General features: G+C 38.6%; 1 protein-coding gene across 2 annotated transcripts in view; it reads left to right on the top strand.

Moving 5' to 3' along the window:
* drp2 (dystrophin related protein 2) overlaps positions 1-22,249 on the top strand; it is a 77,301-nt gene that overhangs the window by 16,306 nt on the left and 38,746 nt on the right. For both annotated transcript variants that reach the window (XM_061786688.1, XM_061786687.1), the window contains exons 4-11: positions 2,655-2,775; positions 4,398-4,509; positions 5,561-5,717; positions 8,274-8,420; positions 12,784-12,862; positions 16,707-16,767; positions 18,220-18,281; positions 19,743-19,817. In XM_061786688.1, the coding sequence (XP_061642672.1) occupies positions 2,655-2,775; positions 4,398-4,509; positions 5,561-5,717; positions 8,274-8,420; positions 12,784-12,862; positions 16,707-16,767; positions 18,220-18,281; positions 19,743-19,817 (814 nt within the window). The remainder of the gene's footprint in view (positions 1-2,654; positions 2,776-4,397; positions 4,510-5,560; positions 5,718-8,273; positions 8,421-12,783; positions 12,863-16,706; positions 16,768-18,219; positions 18,282-19,742; positions 19,818-22,249) is intronic.

Here is a 22,249-nt window from a genome sequence, read left to right as displayed (position 1 = left end):
CGATGCACTGAATCTCCAATAAGTGAACCACGATATAGTCAGGGAGTACTGTGTTTACTGTATATCATCACAAACTCTTCACTCATCACGTCCGTTCTCAAACCCCTGCACCTGTTATTTCTAATTACCTCGCCGCTAATATAGTTTTGATTGTGTTTGAAAGTGAGCGTAAAATACGGTAATTGCGTGGAACAGTCCAAGAGAGATGTTGTCATGGTGTTCATCAGCAAGGTGCAGATTCTATGTGGAAGCCTTTACCGATGTTGATTGCAATAAAGTGTGACAACAGGATCTTGAGGATAGCCACAACATAGAAAATAATTGACTCGTATATTTCGGGGAACTTGAGGTAGTTATGTTTATTTGGCAATAGGCAAGGTAAGGCAATTTTTTTTTTTTATGTAGCGCGTTTCGTACACAAGGTCAATCAATGTGCTTTACAGAATTAAAAGCTTTTTAAAAGAAAGAGCAAAAAATATTTAAGAAAAACAAAGTACAGAAAAGTAAAAGACACCTAAAAAGCACTTTCAATAGGATTATGGAGAGTCCTTGGAAAAAATTCTCGAAATGTTGGAGAAACCCTAGATTAAAGAACTATGTGGAAAAAAATTAAAGGCATGCTGCTCACCTTAAAATTATTTGAAGAAAATGAATATCCATGGGTTGCAGGAGTGGACAAAAATTATTTATTCAGATGGAAAACATGCTGGCTTTCATCAAGGCTCTAGTCAGTGAGGGTACAACTGCATGTCTTCTCACACAGCTTCTCATCAGTTTTTTATTTCTGTGGAATGGAGTTCCAGTGGAGCAGCCTGCTTGCCATTTAATTGATTCTTTTGTGCTAGCAGGCAAGCTGTATGACTTTACCTAGAGGATTCATTATGCTTTCTGGGCTCATCTCTGGGTTTCCATCATAAGGACACTGAATTATAATCCCATGTGGTCCTGTGAGCCCTTTGAGTAACTTGTATGCTCCAAACTTCCTGCTGATGTCATTCTGATGTGTACTTTTGTCTCATCTCGTGTTTCACGACGGAAACTATGCAAGTTGTTTGGAGCACCATGATGCTTTTAACAGGCATTGGACCATCTACAACCAATACATAAAGAATTCGGTGAACCATCAGATATGTTCTAGACCCACTTTAGATGAATAGATAGCATATAGAGAGACAATAAAAAAAAAAAAAATAATAATTTCAAATAGTTTTACTCCTCCCACAAGCTTCAAACACAGTGTATGCCTTAGTCGTATTAGTACCGTAATAATATATGAGTACTTGTCGTACTTACTGTATATAAAGTTTGTACATATAAGTATTCTTTAGTTCTCATGCTCTCTTTCTCCCACAGTTCCCCAAGTAAGAGGGAAATGGTGCTTGTTTTAAGTTTTTTTATTTGTCACTCCAATTTTGTTTACTGTAAAACTGACACATAAAAAAAAAAAAATTAAACATTGTGTATTCAAACAGTAGAATGTTCAAAAAAAATGGCGGTAGCTTAATGCTAACATACTATAGATTGTTAAATGTCATGGTCTCGCAAATTGAAATTTGCATGGATCTTACAGTAATTATGAACCATCAAACAACTGCTACTTTAACACACTTGGAGCAGCATCACAATTGACAAAATTAAATGATTGTGTATTTAACTTCATTAACTCTTCATTAGGCTGCATCTACATCCATTAGAGCTCAGTATTATGCAACGTGATGGCACAACGTGGTACTACACGGACGGCACATAACTCTAAATTCATTTGCATGTAACTGTAAAAACTCGTAAAAATGATGGCTTCAAAATCCGTCACTTAGCGGTGGTGTGAAAGGTGAACCACAATGTAGCGGGGGTTCACTGTTGACAATGAGAATCACTGATGGTGTTGGGATTCATTTGGCAGCACGGGTTAAATTCTGTAAACACAAATGCGAATGGTTGTCAGTCTTTACATGTGCCCTACAATTGACTGGCGACCAGTCCATGGTGTAGTCCACCTTTTTGCCCAAAATCCTGGGGATAGGCTGCAGCTCCCCGCGACGTAGAAAATGGATAGATGGGGAAGAACGAGGAATTCCTGATCTACATGTGACTACGGAGTTTTTACATGGCAGTTTTCAGTTTCAGGGAATTGTGGACTTAATTTGTGAGGCATCAAAACTGTGACAACTATTCCTTCTATTGGCCCAGTACCAAATGAGCCACAGCTCGGGACCTGCCAGATATCAGTCGGTATGTGCCTCAATCTACTTGCTCGCTTAATGGTGCATTCGGGTATACATGTAAGGATTGTAAATATCTTTTTTTTTTTTTCCTCGTCAGGTATTCGTTTCGCAGTGGCAATACATCACTATCTTTGACTGCCTGGGAGTAAATACTGTAACAGATGGCTGACATAAACTTGTTTGAATTACAGATCATTGGAAGCCAAACCCACTTAGGTTTTTTCTCACTGTGAAGGATTATCGTCGTGTTTGTCTGAAGGCTGTGCAAATCTGTCCGCTGGTCTTGTAACTGAATCTTTTATAAACAAGGCACAGTACATTATCAACCTTTCAAATGTCTTGGCAGAGGATGAGACAGCTGAGAAACAGTTTCTTTGATTTCTTTCTTTTACTGATGCACGCTTCCATCTCTCGTTGTTCTCTCACCAGGCTTTCATGGAGGATGTCAAGTCTCGCGGGCCGTTCATCTACTCAGTCTTGGAGTCTGCCCAGTCCTTCCTGGCTCAGCATCCATTCCAGGAACCAGAAGAGACCACGGCAGAAGGCAAAGGTCAGCTCCCTTCAGTGTCAGAAAATAAGTATACAGTAGGAGTTCACTGCTGTCGGTCAATACAATACTGTAACTCATGGGGCAATTTACTGGACTCCAAGGTACCATTTACAGGGCCAAAGAGATAGAGCAATTATTTAATTGTAGTAGCGAGAGATGATTCAACTAACAATTTCAAGGATGTGCTTTCTGTACTCCTACATTTCCCAAGTCTCCATGGCCCATTTGGTTTGACTCAGTACAAGGTAAAAGTGATCTGTGGTCCGAAATTGACAAGGTGTCCAAATCGGAACCAAAGAGCTCTACTAACATTTGTCTCCATACTGTATATCAGTGACTCTCAACTGTTGGGTCAGGACCCAAAAGTGGGTCGGGGACAAGTCATAAAAAAAGGATGGGGGTTCCTCAGTTTCTGACAGACTGAATGGTATACGACTTTTCTATGATACTGATGGTGTGCAATGAAGTAGTTTGCTAAGTGGCGTAAGAATGCGTCATGACACGGCACAAGAAGGCACACTCATTTACCACCGTATTTATCGTTTTTCATTGGATTGTTTTATCACCTTTGTCCCTGATGTGGACTAGTTCGAGTATCTTGGGGTCTTGTTCACGAGTAAGGTCATAAGGGAGCAGGAGCTTGACAGGGAGATTGGTGCAGCTTCTGCAACGATACGGACTCTGCATCGGTCTGTCGTGGTGGAGAAGAAGCTCAGCCCAAAGGCAAAGCTCTTTTATTTATCGATCGAGCTATTTTCCCAATGCTAAAAGTGCAGAAAAACCTCTATGTCTCATGATCTGAAGGTTGCTACAGGAATGAAATACGGTTGCGATTTCAGTGGTTTCACTGGTTCACTCAAACACACAAAAACGGCAACAGGAAGTGGAATTTTATAGAAAATTAAATTAAATCTAAAAAGGAAACGACAGGGAAAACAATGCAGAGGGACTTGACTACAAAAAGAAAACCATAATAATGGTAATAGAAAGGAAAATAGGCGTGGCCGTCTTCTTCGATCGGAAAGCGCCGCGGTCTTGGTCCGGCGGTCGCTCACGCACGTGATGGCAACGAAGGACAAAGAAAAGGGTTTGGCCAAAGCCGCCCAGTAGCTGGGGAGATGTTAGCCAAGAGCCAACAGGACAAGAACGAGAGAAGGTGCAAGTTAAGGGTTAAATACCCAGGGGACGTGTCTAAGGGACAGGAAGTGGAGAAGACCACGCCCATCAGCTTGAATACAATTTTGACCCCAAAAATGGGTTCAGTTTGTTTTATTCTGTAATTCATAGTGTTGTCTCCTTCCCGCCATTCCTTCCTTTTCCAGATCTTTCTATTTGTGTATACACCTTTTCATCTTTTTAACATTCTTTTTTTTTTATCCTTTTTTCCCCTTCTATTTATTTTTTTATATATTTATATATATGGTTTAAATTAAGACTAGTAGAACCCAAGGCAAATGCAACATGCATGTTTTTGTCTTCCAGCATAAAAAAAACAGCGCTTTTATTCATTATTTGAAGCTAAAACCGATCTCATCCAAAAAGGGTATTAGGCACCAAAGGGTGTTAGACACCATTTTTTTGAACCTTTAAGATTATATCGAACTACTGTCCCTTCTCTGCAGACGTGTCACCCCACCGGCGGATCCTGAACGTAAGCCGCTCGGTGTGGAAGCAGGCCAACGTGACGAGCGACCTGTGGGCGAAGCTGATGGCACGCTGTGTGGACCGACACAGGTCACTGCTTGCTTCTTATCGTTGCTGTTGAAAAGAATATCCACAATAATGGCCTTCCTGTGTGGAGATTTTATGTTCTCTTCACGCGCCTGCATGGGTTTTATCCGGATACTCCGGTTTCCTCCCACATTCCAGAAACACGCATGGTAGGTTAATTGAAGACTATAAAATTGTCCATAGGTGTGAATGGAAGTGTTGTTTGTCTATTATATGTGTCATGCGATTGGCTTGCGACCAGTTCAGAGTGTAACGGAAATTAGCTTACATGTGACAGTAATTCTAAACTTTCAAAGAACTGCTACTCTAACACAGACAGCAGTATTACATATAAAAACAATGTACAACAATCCTCACATATATTCTCTCCGCTCAGTGGGAACAATGACAGTTACTGCAGTTTAATAGGGGACCTTCTCTGACTCTTCTTCTTCTTTCTCCTTGTTATGCTACGTTTTCCAGTAGAGTTTATTGCTACCTGGCATGTTGTGACACGTCGTCGTACCTGTATATAGTGGACCCCTGCTATTCGCGGGGGGATAGGGACCAGGCTCGACTGCGAATACAGAAAATCTGTAAATAATTGATGGTCATTATAATTTGGGGGTTTTTGTTTCCCCCGAAAACCAAGCAGGGGATCAGGTCAAAATAAAGCGAATAAGAGCGAGATCAGGCAAAAAAAATACTGAGAATAAGATGGGGTTTCTGCGAATAACAGAAGATCTGTTCCCCCCCCAAAATCTGTCAATAGGTGAGTCCACAAAAGCTGAACTGCGACTACGCAGGCATCCAGTGTACTATGAAACCCTCCCAAAAAATTATCACTTAAAATTCAGCGATATTGGGGCGTTCACTGTATACCTAACACAAGACCACACTTTATCCACATTGTCAGCCATAGTTTTTGTTTATGTTTGACCAAAACTCTTTGTGGTTGCACCTTGTGGAGTGCGACATTTTTCACGTTTCCTGAATGTATGAAAAGACCACAGCCTGCACGTTTAAAACGGGAAAATAGAAAATAGGCTATTTCTATTGTTTCCGAACCCACCAGACACATGGAGAGGACTTTGGAGCATCTCCTCCAGATCCAGGCAGTGATGGAGGAGCTCGCGATGGCTCTTGAGCAGGCTGAAGGGGTGAGAGATGCCTGGGAGCCCGTGGGAGACCTCTTCATCGACTCCTTGCAGGACCACATAGATGCCACCAAGGTAAATACCCACCACTCTTCCCTGTTTAGTTTTATCTCTCCATTGCACCCTCAATCCTAGATTGAAATTAGATTCACGCGGGGTTAAATTCATTGTAAAACAATGCGGCCAACTCTGCACCTGGGAGCACACACGGAGTTCTGTGGACTGTTTCAAACTCCCCCCGTGGACACTGTCTCCACTGTGACATCCAAATACACACATAAATGACTTGGACTCTTTACTGTTTTGAGATTCCCCCATGACGCTTTAGAGATCAACAGGTGCACGTTTCTGCAGGAAGCTGTGCAAATGTGGCAATAGACGGAAACTCAAAAACTCCCCGGTGAACACTGTTACCATTGCTCCATAAAGTTACAAACATTATGGCTTGTGCACTTTTGCAGTTTCAAGAGTCCCACCATCACAATCATTTTTGTATTTCTTTTTGTGTGTGTTCTGGGTCACTTAGGAATGTGTCATCGCATTTCAGCTTGAAGGAATGACATTCAGGGTATTTTTGTTGCTGTCAAGTGTTTAAATTGTTTAAATTTGACCTGAAAAGTATGTAACGGTTAATAAAATGATTTGACTTGGAACTTGAATTATCAAAGGACTTGACTGGGCCAAGAAGAAATGACTCGGAACTTGCTTGAAATTAAGATCTGAGATTCACCTACTTGCATAGGTGAGACCGTAAAAAACATCCCACACACACAACAGGGTTTTTAGGCCATCGAAATGCAGAAGCAGTATTTTTTCAGCAATGATTGAGCCCTGTGTTCCTTGCCTCTGTGCGCATTACAGTTGGCATGATGATGACAAGGACGTGGCATTTCAAAGCAGCACTCTGCGATATCAGGGGTAGCTTCGGTAGAGTACATGTTGCTAAACAAGAGGCTGGTCATTGGCTCCGTCATTACGGAGTAGTCGCTGCCGCCTATAATTGCGTGCCGCTATTCATTAGGCACAGTAATCATGTCACAGCATGGACTTCTGTCACAGCCAGCACGCTTCATTCCAGCCTTTGGCGGCAGCTTGTCAGTCGCCGAACGATGAAAGCAAAAAAGGCACGCACACAAAAGCAGACATGACAATGCATGCTAATCAGATGCTGTCATAAACCGCCGGGCCGCATTAGTTGATCGTTATCAACTGTCGTTAATCTGTTGTTTTTCTTAGATGGGCGATCAGTTATTTAGCAGAAAAATGTCACGTTTTCCCTCCAATGGCAAGAACCAAAGGCTCCTTGAATTTTATTTCTTTGTATTATTATTGTTGTTGTTGCTGACTCAAACTCCCCACCTGAGGCACAAAACAAATCCAAAACAAAACCTCTACCTCAGTGATTGAAAATGTGGTACGCATACCACGAGTGGTGCATGGGCTTCTTCAAGTGGTAAAAGGAACGATCACTGAAATAAATCTTCAGACTTTGTATAATGTTACAGTGGCTTAAACATTTTTAATCCAGCACTGGAGATTTGTTCAGGACAGTTCTGTTGTGTTTCACTTTTAACAAGACATTTGCATTTAGTCATTTATAACTGCTTGCTTTCAAACATTCAATTCGGTACAATTTGTATTTAACTTTTAGAATACATTTTAACAGAATCATTCTTTAAGTACCGGTATATATATTTTTTTATTTTAATGCTAACCGTTTAGCAAAGGCTGATTTTGTTGTCTCAAATTCAGTTTTCAATCATACACTCAGTACCAACATATGCAGTTTAAGGATATAAATGAGAATAAAATTAGAAAGATTTATCTATTATTGTTTTTGCATTTTTTTTTTGTGGTTGTGGTGGCAATTACTCGAGTATGTGACAAAATATCTACAGGATAATCGATCCTAAAAAGATTCGATCGTGACAGCCCTATCTGTTCATACCATTCATATACTGTTTGTGAATTTGGGGGGAAAAAAAGAAGAAAGAAGAAAAAGAAAACGAGAACAGGTCAATAAGTGTTATTTTGAAATTAAGTACTTTTTTCTTTTCCTTTTTTACCTTCTTTGTGATCATGTGTAAGGGCAATTGTATACATTACTTCAAAAATTGTGAAAACGGTTTGGGTAATGGCCCTTTCCGTGCCCCAGTGCACAAAGCAAGGTGGTGTTGTAGATTTTGAGTGTGCAAAAAAATCTCATAATCTCCTAAATCTTGTAGAAGAACTTCCCAGAAGCAGCCCCATTTCAAATAATAATAATAAAAAAAACAAGTCATAAGAAAATCCCCAGCTCCAGGTTGATTCCAACGTTCAACTTTTAAAGATCTGCACTCAAAATGCCCAAAGTATTACAAACAGCTGACAGAGCAAAATAACTCCAACAGTAATAAATGAATATGCAACCATAAACTGTGTTCCCACTCACTGTTTTATTGGTAGTGGTGCACCTATCCCTGCTACACTTTAAAACGGATCGTAACAGTGAGTGAGTACTAAAATAAGACCTGAGACAAAAGCTGTGAAGATTCACATTTCCATTGAATCCTATCTGGAAATGTTCCGGATAACTATGTCAGAGAATAATTTCAATGTTAATGATTGATTCGCCCTCTGTTGCTCCTGCAGCTTTTTAAGCAGGAACTGACGCAGGTGAAGGAGGGAATGAAGCACATCAACGACCTGGCTCACCAGCTCGCTATTTCCGATGTCCATTTATCCATGGAGAACGCTCGCGCCCTGGAGCACCTCAATAACAGATGGAAAGTGCTTCAGGTAAAGATCATCGCTGGCGAGCATCTTCTCACGCCCAAATCTCCATTAGCACTAGAAGCTTTAATGTAGCGGATCTCAAACTGGGGTCTCTAGCTTGGCGGTCTGCAAAATTATTATGCTGGTCACTTTAAAAAAAAAAAAGTGCATCCCTACATATGGGAACATCAAGAAAACATAGTAAACCAAAGACTAGATTATTTCATTTTTGTCATATTACCATTTGTCTCAAAAAAAGATTTTTTTTCTCAAAAGATTGACTTTTTCAGTTTTGCTGTTTTTGTTCTAAAACTATGACTTCACTGATTAATTAAAAGAAAACTAAATTACTAAAGAATATTTCTCGATTTTTTTCTTTACTTTTTTCTCAAATATTACCCTATTTCAAAAAACAATAACATTTGCTTAAAAAACAACAATTCTTGTTTTAGGACTTTTAAAAAAAAACATGAATTTGTTCTTTTCAGATTCTGATTTTAAAGTATGACTATTAGTATGAGATTATGATTAAAAGTATTTTTTAAATGAAAGAAATTATGATGAACAATAACAATTATTTTTTAGAATAAAATACCTTTTTTTTCTAAAAATAAATAAAATAAAAAAAAAAAAAAATAAAAAAAAACCCTGGACCCAAAAGGTTTGAGAACCTCTGCTTTGTTTGCTCATGGAATGTAATCTTCAGTACACTGTGTTTTCGCATCAAACAGCCAGCCACTCCCTTTTGAAGCCAACAACTCCTTTTGTACATTTCAGAATCAGAATCATCTTTATTTGCCAAGTATCTCCAAAAAAACACACAAGGAATTTGTCTCCACTCTAGTACGACAACAGATTGACAGAGAACACTTTTGAGACATAAAGACATTGACAAAAAAAAAATAAACAGTCACTGAGCAATAAACGGTTGCTAGTTGTTTGCTAATGTCTGATAATGCCGGTACATTTTTTTTTTGGACAATTGTGCAAAAGATGCAGAGTCCTCTAGCACTTAGAGCAGTTCGAATGACTAATATCGCAATAGTCCAGTGCAATGACCATTGTGCAAAGGACGCCTAGACTTCAAGGAGTGTATGCGGTTTAAAGTGACGAGTAGTGCGATAATCTGGGACAATGTTGGTTGTGCAAATGTTGCAGATACTCCTCAATCAGTGTGCAAATGGAGCAGATGCTACTCTGGCATGAGTGGTCAGTATTGGTCAACAACAGATATGCAAATAGTGCGGCGTGGCGAGACTACTCCAGTGAGTGCACGGGTAATATATAATTGGCCCCACAGAAATGTGACGAGTCAAGTCAAGTCAAGGGCCTTTCATGCTGGTGAATGCCTCTCTTTTGTGGGTCACCACACCTAATTATTTTTCACATATACATTAAATGCCTCAATAGGTCATAACGATATTGGAATCATCTCTCTATTCTGACTTTTTCCTCGAAATCAATTCTCCCATTTCATCTGTGCACTTGTTGCCTCGATTTCCCTTGTTTCATTTCAGTTCTTTGCCTCCGAGGCCTTGAAACGGTTCTGAGTGAATCAGTCAACGACACAACGGCGCACAGACGATTAAACCAGAGGGTTTGTTTTGTAATCCAGTGAAGCAGATAAAGTTGGCTACTTCAACAGTAGCCTTTGTCCTCCACGTTGAAACTTACTAGATTGCTGGCAGGAATGCAAGGTCACAGTAACGATTATTTTTTTAAGCTTTTCTCTCTGAATTGTGTTTGACACACACACACACACACAAACATACAATTTCGGGACTGATCATATTTGTTATACTTATAGCGGCTTCATTAACTACACTCTTATTTCGCTAATGAGAGGGGGAAACTATTAAAAATGGCTGTCAACTTTATTTAGTGTGGTACAACACCACTGCACAGTACAACTATAATAATAAACATAGTGCTCCAGTAATGCCTCCTTTGATAGTGTCAATCAAAATGTATGTGATATTGTTATTGCATCGTTGACTCACTGGGAACATTTTGTCAAATCCATAAAATTTTTGAGGGAACAAATGTTGCAATGGTTGTGATTTTTTTATCAAATTTCAAGGTGAAAGAATGACGTTTATTTATTTATTATTACAAAATTTTACTGCTTTCCCATGTCAAACTGGGTCAAAGTGTGTAAGGGTTAAGTTAAATTCCGTGTATTCCCCCTTATAATGATCAGTTTATGTATTTTAGAGCTTTTTGATGCGTTTTTCATGGCCCAATACGAAATCAGTATTTCTGCAAGAAAGGCATGGAAATGTTATGTATCCACCCCCAAATCAAAACGTTGCCATCATAAGTCCTTTTATGAACTGCACATTTTAAAATAACAATAAGTTGTACTGAGCAGCCAGGACAGAGTGCGTACCGCTTTCCTATATTACGTTGAGTTTTAGAGTTTCCTGTTTCCATGGTCATGAAAACTTGTGGAGTTACAATAGTCGTTGAGTTTGAAGTGTGATGAACTTCGGTGAAGTCTCGTGTGACATCATTTCACTGTCTGGATTTTTGTCGCGTTTGGCATAAATTTCCATCCATTCTTTCATTTTCTAAACTGCTTGACCTCATTAAGGTCAAAGGTGAGCCAGATTGCTGACTCCTCCAATCCCGAACCTCAGCACTGTGAGGCAGACGTTCGAGCCACTTCAGCTCCGTACTGCCGACATATTTTGTTGTTATATTAAATTGTGTGTTGTGTACTTGATCTTTTCATGTAGTGGTTCTGAAACTTTTTACACCAAGTAGCAAATGCCACATAAAAAAATACTTTCCAAGTACCATCATTTTGACCAATATTAAATACAGTAGCGCAGTGGGCCCAAGTGTTCAGCAAAGAAACGAGGCAGAGATTTTACTGCGAAAAGGTATATTTAATATAATTTTATGTCACTGTAACATAATGCGCAGTTTGAACATTAGCACTGTGTTTAAATATAGGAACATTTACAAAATGTACTTAATGATGCAATAATAGGTAACATTGAAAACAAAAGTTCGAAAATAATTTTAAAAAGAAATCTAGATAAATGTTTGGGGAAAAAAAAAAAACTTCTAAAATATGAAATGCACTTAAAATGTAAATACATCTGAACTGTACTTAACAAGAGCACTTTACTGGATTCGAAAAATAAGCTATTACAAGCAGTTAAAAAAAAGACTGTTTTGAAGTCGCCATATTTTCAAGTGCATAAATGAGGACGTCACTGTGCATTTACGTCAAGACAGGGCATGTGCAGACACAATGCAGGCCGGTTTATTCCGATTGACGTGATTATATAGAGCGTTTTAATTCGCTTTGGGCTTCTAACCCGATTCGAATCGGAATACAAGGCTCCATGTAAACCCGGCTATTATGCACAGTTTCAATATTGAATTCAGTGATTCTTTCGCGTACCATTGTTTCAGTGAAAATGTGATAAACTGTTCATCTTGTCTCGCTCTGCCAGAATTAGTTCCATCTTCATTAAAACTGCCAGTGCTAAATCTCACCCAACTTCCCGCACAATGTTGATTTTGGCCGCTGCTCTCTCAGCGACAATGGGTGTCCAAATTTGATTTGCTAATATTTGTCGATCCGGGCTAATGTAGGCATTTGTCTTCCTTAAGGCGGCTCAAACTGCCGGAGCACAGCAGATCACATTTGGCTCGGAAACAATTAGTTACGTCACAGCCCGGATCATGGCAGTTTATTTTGAAGGACGTGTGCACCCTGAGAAATAACTTGAAAACTTAAAACTCATTGCCTTTGCTTTAATATTTCAAGGCCCCGCGCTGATCTTTGTTTGTCGGAGTCTCTTGAGCAGCTCACCGGGATTGGATTTACCTCCCAATTTTTCAGGATGTGTTTCAACACGCCGCTGTCAAGAATTTGACTTACGTTCCTTATCCAATATATTTAATCTAAACAAGAAGAGGACACACTAACTCCGATGTCAGGGGACACATCGCCGACAAGGGCAAATGCAAACTTAATAGTGTCATCTCTCCACGGTTTTGCGTCCATGGTTATTGATGCAACACATGCGGGCCGTTATACTCTTCAGTCGCCTCACTTTTCGTTTCATCATCTTCCCCTCTTTCGCACGGTACCCGGGCTAGCGAGGAATCACTGATCTCCTTCCAGCGCGATTTACGATTCTGTGATCTGCGTCGCGATTTCTTACCTGATGCTCTTCAAAGGCTCTTCAAAGTCCCTCAGCCGAGGAAATGTTTGCGGAATACATCATTTATATTCCACGCTTTTCTGCTAGAGGAGAAGCAGGTGTTCTGCAGCGATGCATTGTCGTTGTGGGGATTTCATGACAGGGGAGTGACAAGCAGCATTATTCCCTTTGATTCAACATGGTGTGTTTGTGTGTCTTTTCAGGGTTCCATTGAGGAGAGGCTAAAGCAACTCCAGGACGCAAACCGAGATTTTGGCCCTGGATCACAGCACTTTCTATCAAGTAAGTAAGAGACATATCACATTTTTAACCATAATGTCACCTGTACTTCTGAGTGGAAGAAGAAACCACGAGTAAATAAGCCCTTCCATGTCATTTGACCAAGGGAGAGTGATTGAGAAAACAGGCAAAATGGCTGGATGATTAGCATTCTTCTCTACCACTGTAGTTTCAATGTGCAAAGTGTCAGTCGATAAGAAGACGTTACGTAAAGACAATTGCTACACGGTGTCCCAAAATTCAGCATACATTTCTATTTCATTTCAGGTGTCATTCGAAAAGATGTGAGGTCATCAGCATTTGACAATTTAGGCTTTGAACTTTTTGTTCGCAGAGCATTCCCTTGCTAAGTGACATCGGAGTGCCCCAAAATTACCACCTGGCAAGACGTTTTTCTGTCTTCGATTGCAGATGAGTGCCAGTTTGAGAAGCTTTATGGCTGAATGTGCATTTGCATTTGTATTTACTTGCATTATATAAAAACACTTTTTTTTCTCACTGTCTGATATAAAATCAGATTAAATCGTTCCTGTTTTAAGGTCAATTAGGTTTATCCTTCTTTGTTTTCATGTCTGATTTCATGTCAGACCGTGAGGGAAAAAATTACTTTTTTCTCTTTTTATATAGTGTATGTAAACATCTGGTTTCAGCTGTATAAAGTAGAGAATGAGTGAGTGATTCCCTACATAACCAAAAGCCGGACAATTTGCAGAGATGATTAATGCTGTTTGACTTGAACAATAATGAGTTTAGGAAACATCCTTTTTTGAAGTTCAGTTTAGCGTGACAAAACTGTAAACTGTCCCAGCTAGGCTGTATATTTTGGTTGGAGCTGCAGCTCGCAGGCTTCGTCGGTCTGTCGTCATGTTGCGAGAAGCCTCCCCGGCGGTGCTCATCACATAGCTCATTGCTCTCACTTGAGCAGAGCTGGATGTTTTTAGTTGCTGTTGTTGTTTTTGTTTGGTTTAATCCCTTCTCTTCTTCGAGCCTCCGCTGTGCAGACGATACGGAGAAAATGCAGAGAAGCAGAAAAATGTGATTTACTTTGCCCAGTTTAGACTGAGATGAGGCGTAATGGCGTGACTGAACGGGAGTCTCTCGGCAGCCTGGTGCACTTTTTACTGTTGTCATGCTGGCTCACAGATGCCATCACTGCGGTGTAAATAGCAGTGATGCTCGGCTCGCTGCGCCATACTGAGATGTCTGGCTATGTGGCGCGTTGTTATCATGCCCATATGCCAAGTTGGATATGAAACGGAATGCACTGCATATCATTCTTTGCAAACTTTTGTGCACAAGGGCCACATTTGATTTTTAAAACGGACAGATGGGCCAGGTCAATTGTAGATGAGGTAAAAGTGAAGTTGCAATGTGTATAATAAAATGTAAAAATGTTTATTAAAATATTTATTCAGTCTGATTTTTGAAATTGTATTTATAGTTAATACAATAAAGTAATTAACTAATTATTTAATAAAATAAACACAAAATGTACATATACTGTAAAAGTCTATTTTACGAGCCTTTTTATGTTAATATTTACAGTTAATCAATTGCCTAATTTATTTAACGAGGTAAAGGGATAAAAGATAACAATGAATTAATACATTTTAATGAGCCAATTATAGGGCCGAAATGGTTGCAGAATAATTCATGCTTATTTTTCTGTTGTATTATTTATAATTTATAATTAATTATTAATTAATTAAATCATTTGATCAACCATATAAAAATCTTGAATGTATACGTGAATAGTTTTTCTTTTTATGCTACGAAATAGTCAATTATTTCGCTAAATTATTTAATGAGATGAAGGATTACAAGATAAACAAAAAGAATGTCCTAATTTTTAATTAACCAATTTTAGAGAAAAAAATGGTTAATGCAAAAAATAAAATAGTTCCTTTGAATAATACCATAAGCATTCATGCTTATTTTAATTAGATTTATTAATTACATTATATTTCATTAATTATTATAATAATAGTTAATACAACAAACACATTTGAATGTATATATAAAATGGTGCATTTTAGAAATATGTTTTATTTTAATTGTCACAAATAATTTCACCAATAATTTAATGTTTATTTCATTTAAAAAATATATGTTTTGATTACATTTGATTAACCATTAAAGAAAAACAAGAACCTAAAAACCATGATAAAAAAGTAGGGAAAATAAAAAAGGAAAAAATATTCTTAATGCTCAACTTTTCAGTTTTTTTGTTTTTGTTTTTTTGTTTTGTTTGTTTACTGGTGAAAACTAACTTCCATAAAAAACAGCAAAATTGTTGCAACAATTTCTAGACTGTTGATGCTGTGGATGCTCGGTGGGCCAGACTGGGCTAAACAATTGCTTCGAGCTACAACGTCTGCATTCGGGCTGAGCAACACACATTAGACCAACTCAAGTTTTGCTTTTAAAATAATACACAATTGATTTCTACTCAGCATTCAACTGCATTTGTATATTCTTTTTGTTACCACCGTAGGCATCTTTAAAACGGATGCACATTCTTGGCTCGCTGCCCTTTTTCTTGCCTTTTATCAGTTTTAACGTGTGAACACACACACGCGCGCGTGCGCACACATGCACACGCACACACAGCTGAGGCCTTCAACAGTTTGTCTTCTGTTTGTGCTGTGAACTCGAGCGTGACGTTCACGGCTGTGACTGAGACGGACGAAAAGATGCCCTAGCAGACGTGGGATATTCTTCCTCATTTTGATGCTTGAATTAAGACACTTCTTCTTCTTCTTCTTCTTCATATTCATTCTTTGCGTACTTTTTGACCATATTGGCACTTACTGGAATCTTAAAATGCAACTCTCTCTGATGGAGCAGAATTTTGGATACAACTCTTGTATCAGCTGTGCCGCGTGAAGTTATCCAATTTCACTTACAGTAATAGGTCCAAAAATTCTTATTTTCCAAATATAGAAGATTCTGATCGGTTTCTGTTATTGGACTTCTTTGCTTATCACAGACTGTCCATAACAAACACCATTCTCACACATAAGGGTGTCCACATGTGCACTTGGCCTTTTATTGTGTTGTTTTTTTTATTGTGTTTGACTTTTAATAGTATCTTATTCTTACTTCTGATCTTGCCATTGAGTAACTTGTCCTTTTGTGTTCCTGCTGCAACACCAATTTCCTTTCAGGGACAATAAAAAGATTCTGCTTTGTGTCTCATGAAACACACACAAAAAGCATCCTTCATAGCTACACTGTAGCTTATATATCCATCCATTTTCTGAGCCGCTTATCCGCACAAGGGTCGCGGGAGTGCTGGAGCCTATCCCAGCCTTCATCCGGCAGGAGGCGGGGTACACCCTGAACTGGTTGCCAGTATTATGTGTATATATACGTATATATGTGTACATATATGTTTACAAATAAATAGAAATTTTCTGGATCGAACCTACTTTGAATCATTCTGAGCCGATCTGTTTCATTTTGTAATTTGGCGTCCGAGCAATAACACCGGTTTCTGTTTGTATTCACATAAAGGTCACCATAACTCGCTGAAATAACAAATATAGCTCACAAAACCCACTGAGGTTCATTGCTCTGAATGCAATGCATGGTCACACATCTCACTCCTCTTCCTCCTATTTGCGTGTAACAAACAAACAAACAAACAAACAAACAAACACAAGACTATCTTTTTGTGCTTCGTCTGACCATGCCAGAGCCGCCCTGTTAATCAGGTCTGAATGGACAACACTGTCTGGGCACGATGTCACAGAGGCCATTGTGCACCGTGGCTTTTCAAGCATGGCAAGCTCATCCCACTGTATATATTTCTCGTGTGTGTGTGTGTGTGTCTGTGTGTGTGCAGGTTCAGTGCAGATACCATGGGAGCGTGCCATCTCCCCTAACAAAGTGCCATATTACATCAAGTAAGTGCAACATCATGGTCACTCACTACGGTTTGTATTTATTCCTGGCCACAGAAGAAGCTGAATAAAAAGAGAAGAGAGGGTGTGTTTTTTCTTCCTATTTTAGGTTCATGGATCTCTGTCAAGCCCACTGGTGTTTGAAGCCAATTGTATTTGTTCTCCACTGGTCCGCAATGACCTCAAGGAGCATTATGAATGTCTCAGTGGTAGTTAATATAATACAAACTTCTCAAACTGAGATCTGCGAGCTGTAGCTTTGGTGTCCCGAAAATAATTTGCAATAAATGTGTATTATTAAATAATAATAATCATCATAATAATTCATTTTATTTCAGTCACTGTACAAACATAGTTCAAAGAAACTAAACAATACACTAAAAATAGAATATAAAACATCAATTAAAATGGCTAATGATATGGGAAATTTTAAAGTGACGAGGCAATCTGGAATGTGTGTGTCTTGACTTTGGATTTGGATACCACATGCATACCGACATTTAGGGGTCTGCACAACAATAAAAGAAGCATCATAAATCAGAAAGAAAATCAGGCTAGTGGGCTCACCGTGTATGACGCGATAACTAGCAGAACTAGGGGTTGATTACATCATGTCGGGTTTGGTCATGTGATGTTCGAAATGTAATTGCGAGGGCACTTGTGATGTTAATTTCAGTCGACGGCAGAGGGCAAAATTGCCCAACGTGGCCGCCCCCTGAGATTGGTGAAAATTGATGAATTTATCTGTTGAACTCTGACTCCATGAGCGAAATATTAATCACAATACTGTGTTTAGAGTAGTGGGGGCGCATACAATGTATGCTTGCCCCCAAACATTTTGCGTTGCCTTCCTCTTTAAGCCACACCACCAAGCTACTCATTGATTGGACTCCAGGTTGGCTTACACCCATTTAATTTATTTATTATTTTATTCTGGACAGTTCACTTTAAAGCAGGATCAATACATGATTAGGAGAGTAAATCTGTTGTGGCACTGCAAGCCCTGTTTGCCTGAGCACTCAATTTCTTTTGTGTCTGGCATACTTTCTCATTTGTGCAGTGTTTGTTATGCTGTCGATGATGAATATTTATATATATATATATTTTCAAGATAACTCAGCAGCCCCTGTGCCTAGAACAAAAACACAGTGGAGATGTCTTCAGATTTAATACCCTTCAAATGTGGAATAAATTGCCTGGAGAGCGCAAAGACATAAGACAGTGCGACTGTCTTCAAATCCAAGTCTCCTTTAAACAAAAACAAAAAAAAGGAAGAACAAACTTGTATTTTCGATTTAAAACATAAATAAATTCTTTTTAATTGCCATGCTTGCTTTAATTCTTGTCAGTTTGTGTAGTTTTGCTTTTTTAATGGGAAACACTTAGTCTTGCCTGTGCTATTCAAATGCACCACATGAATATTTAAAAAGTTGCATTTCTTCTCCTTTTCTGCAGCCATCAGGCACAGACCACATGCTGGGACCACCCAAAGATGACAGAACTGTACCAAGCACTTGGTGAGAGTAAGATGCTGCTGTGCTACGTCAAGTTTTTTTAATTTTTTTGTTTTTTTAAATTATGTATTTATTTTTATTGGATGGAAAAAGGTACCACAACCAGCAGATAAGGCTGTTTATCATTCTTTCAATTTATATTATATATATTTAATACAGATTACAAAAAAAAAAAAAAAAAAAAATTCCCATCTTGTTAATTGCAAAACTTAAGTCATGATAAGGAAAAAAATCTGTGCACAGTCCACTTCAATTTATTATTTGTTGTGGTGAATGTCATTACCAAATCATGTTATATTTTAATATTTATTATTTTTGAGCATTGCCATTATTATTCTTCCCAAAATGTAGTCTATGTATTAGAATTTTTTTCTAATAAATGACTTACCTCAAATACCTAGTACTCTTTGCGGTTTGGTTAATAAACACCTTACTACTAATACACATCTGGTACTCTCTGCAGTTGTGTAGATAAGTCCATTACACCTCACCTCTATTACACACCCGATATTCTCTTCAGTCTTGTACACTTTGCAGTAGAGTAAAGAAATGCCTAGTCCTCTCTACAGTTAAATAGGTACATAAATGACTGGTACCCTCTGCAGTTTTTTAAATAAACAGTTGTGTAAATACACATGATACCTCCAACAAATGTTTGTCCCTCTCTGCAGTTGAGGAGATAAATTCCCAGTACCTTCGTCAGTATTGTGAGTAAACACATTAGCTGTAATACACACCTAGCACTCGCCGCAGTTGTGTAAATAGGCACCTTACCTCTAATAAATCCCTGGTACTCTCTGCAACTGAGTTAATAAATCTCTGTTAGCCACTGCAGTTGCGTAAATAAACACCTTACGTTTAATACACACCTGATATAAATATAAATAGAAATGCTTTGGCTCTCATAAATGCCTGCCGGGTCTCTCCAGTTGAATGAATTAATGTCCAGTGTTTTCTGCAATTGCTTACATAAACACTTCAATATGAAGAAACGCAAAATAGTGTATTGGTTTGAAAGTTTTTATTGTTCAATTTTGCCAATTTTTTAGGATTTCTGTCATTTTCCTGCTGTTTGTTTCTCAGTGCATAAACGCTAGCGGTAAGGAGACATTAAAGCAGCCACTGAGTCACGCACCTCCACTGGAACTCAGTGGCACCGGCATCACGTCACCTTGAGGGTTTTAGCTTTGTGGGCACAAGCTGTCACACATATTTCATTAAGGGGCCTTGTGTTTTTTTTTGTTTTTTTTTAAACCTCAGGGATCGCATCTCTGATGCACTGATTGCCTTTCGCTTAACCTTTAATTAACTGTAATTAAACGACGTCATGCGTTGGTGATGTTAACCTTATTTGACAAAATGAAGAGAGATGCACGGAAAAGGGATGCAAAGCCCTAACGACTCGTGGCATCTTGCACTGGTATGATAATAAACAGCCATTTCTGTCTTTGTATTGCTTGTCAGCGGATTTGAACAACATCAAGTTCTCGGCGTACAGAACGGCCATGAAGCTGCGGCGGGTTCAGAAGGCTCTGAGATGTAAGTTACACTGTCACTGTTTCCCAACTTTTCTTGAGCTCAAAAGCGCAAAACCCTTGCATCTCAAATACAAATATTTCCCCATTGAAATGAATGGGAATGTCATAAAGCCATTCCACCCTTCCCAGAACACCCTATTAAAATTTTTATCATGTTTTTTTATTTAAAAAAAATATAGCAATTTAAATACTGGCCACTATAAAAATATACAGTAATGAAATGATTAAATAGAATGTTTTTGCCAATTTTTTTGCTTCAATTCAATGGACATTGTGCTTCTCCTTTTGGTGTGTGGACCTTGGCCACCTGGGCCAGTCAAATATAGATAACTGGACTGTAACAGGGACTCAGCTCTTCAGCAAGTTGAAGTAATATTTGTGTTGTTTTGCACAGGGTAAAGACTATATAGTGGTGGTAAAAAGAAAAAAAAATATATATATATATATAAATATATATATATTTGAGTTGGGAGCGCAAACTTGAGATATGCGCTCTGGCTGGCGGCAGTGAACTCAACACAACTCACTTCCCAACAAGTAGCACTTTGGTAAATAGTGCACAATTCCACAAAAAAGAGGCTTCGAGCGGTTTAATGCCACTCCCAGTTGAAGTTCAATGTCAAAATAAACAAAACGATGAGAATTACCCGCTGTAGCCTATATTTAAAACAATCACATAGCATTCTTTAGTTAGCTATCTTAATAATAACACATAATAGGAAATGTCATAGACAGGCTAACAAATAGCATAAAAGGCTTCATATTATAAGAAAAAAAGAGTGTTGCTCAAAAAACTCAAGTCTGGTCACTCATTTCACGAGGCACGACTCTCCACAGAAATTATGATGAGCTGGTAGTCTCAATTTACTCATACATTTACTTACTCAGTGTGAAATCTTATTCTTATTCTTCAGGTGGTAGATGCACAGGTTAATTGTACCTTCTGCCACCGAGTTGAAGAGCAAGCTCAATATACAGTTTATCAAAGTTATTAATTGTTTTCGTCTATCTAAAGTTCTGGTCTGGACGTCTGGATGTCTCAAACAGCTGTGGAGCCTACATGTGGGGTCACAGGTCATTCTTAAACAGCCCTGAGCCCAGTTGAGCAGATCCTATGAATCTTACTCCAAGCCAATGTGCATACTTACCAACTCTGCTGTATTGTATAATAAGGAGAAAATGGTTTGCAACTCTATCCAAGTATGGAGGGTATTATTTATTAAAAAAAATAAATAAATAAATAAAATTTAAAAAAAAAGAGAGAAAGAAACTAAGTTTACATCCATACGTAAACTAATTTAACTGCAATTTTTTTTTTAATATATACGTTTCATCCATACGGAACCGGTGTTTTGGGAGCCCGAATACAAACATCTTTTATTTTTTCATACAGGGTCCCAGAGTGAATAGATTTGAAAATGCTGCTCTTGTGTTTCTGTGTGTACAACAAACATATCTTTCCTGAAACGATGCAGGTCGTAGCAATTGCGTCACCGTGTGCTAACACCGCTAACAATGTCACAATGTCACAACTATTGTGGATCAGCATGTGATCAGAGCTTTTATTTTGAAGCAGAAGTTATACTTTGTCGTCAATCGACGCAAATGTCTTTTTTTTTTTGTTTGTTTTTTTTGCTCACTTTGCGTTCCCCGCCGTTGTTTTGAGTATATCTATTCACATCGCCACACTTCTTATTCTCTGTTTTGGGGGACTTCCTAGGGCAGTGTTACAGCGCCTCTTCAGGCCTGGCATATGTTTTTCATACGGAATCATTGCTCAACTTTGCTTCTTGGAGAGTTTGCAGTTTATTATCTGTGTTAGCTCCACGCTTTAAAAGTCAAGAGCTATTGAATTCACTCCTAACATTCACCAGTTCCTTAGTACCAGGTAATTCAAGCCACTAATTGGCCGTTTCGACTCGGAGAGGAAAAGGTAATCAGGTTGTGCTGCGTGGTTAAGACGTGAATATGTTCTGCTTCAGGGTCAAAACCCTCATTACGCGGTCAGATCATCTTTCACGATGAAGCCGTTTCTCAAGAGAAGTAATGTTTCTAAATGGAGGCGTTATCGGATAGGAGATAGCGTCGGCGCTTCTGGGGATGATGCATTAAAAATACTGCGGCGTCATGGCTTTTTGCAGTGGCCAGACATATTAATCACACTTATTCTTTGAAATTAAATAGCAAAGTTACTTTATAATGTTGGTTGGTGTGGCATGATTAAAGCATACTGAAGCTAATGGTCAAGGAGAAATACAACTCTTGTGCCCCACTGTAACTTGCATGTGTTCAATATTTTGCTTTGAAATTCAAATTTGAAAATCCATCATAATAGTACTACATGTATGTCAATTAAACATAACTACTATGTGTACATGCCACAGGAATAAAAAAGTTGCCTATTTTTGAGAAAAGTGTTATCATAACAAAATC

Source organism: Phyllopteryx taeniolatus, chromosome 10, assembly GCF_024500385.1.
Source record: "Phyllopteryx taeniolatus isolate TA_2022b chromosome 10, UOR_Ptae_1.2, whole genome shotgun sequence".
In the NCBI taxonomy this organism is placed as follows: Eukaryota; Metazoa; Chordata; class Actinopteri; order Syngnathiformes; family Syngnathidae; genus Phyllopteryx; species Phyllopteryx taeniolatus.
The sequence above is the reverse complement of the archived record's forward strand: the minus strand, read 5'-3'. Positions and strand labels throughout refer to the sequence as shown.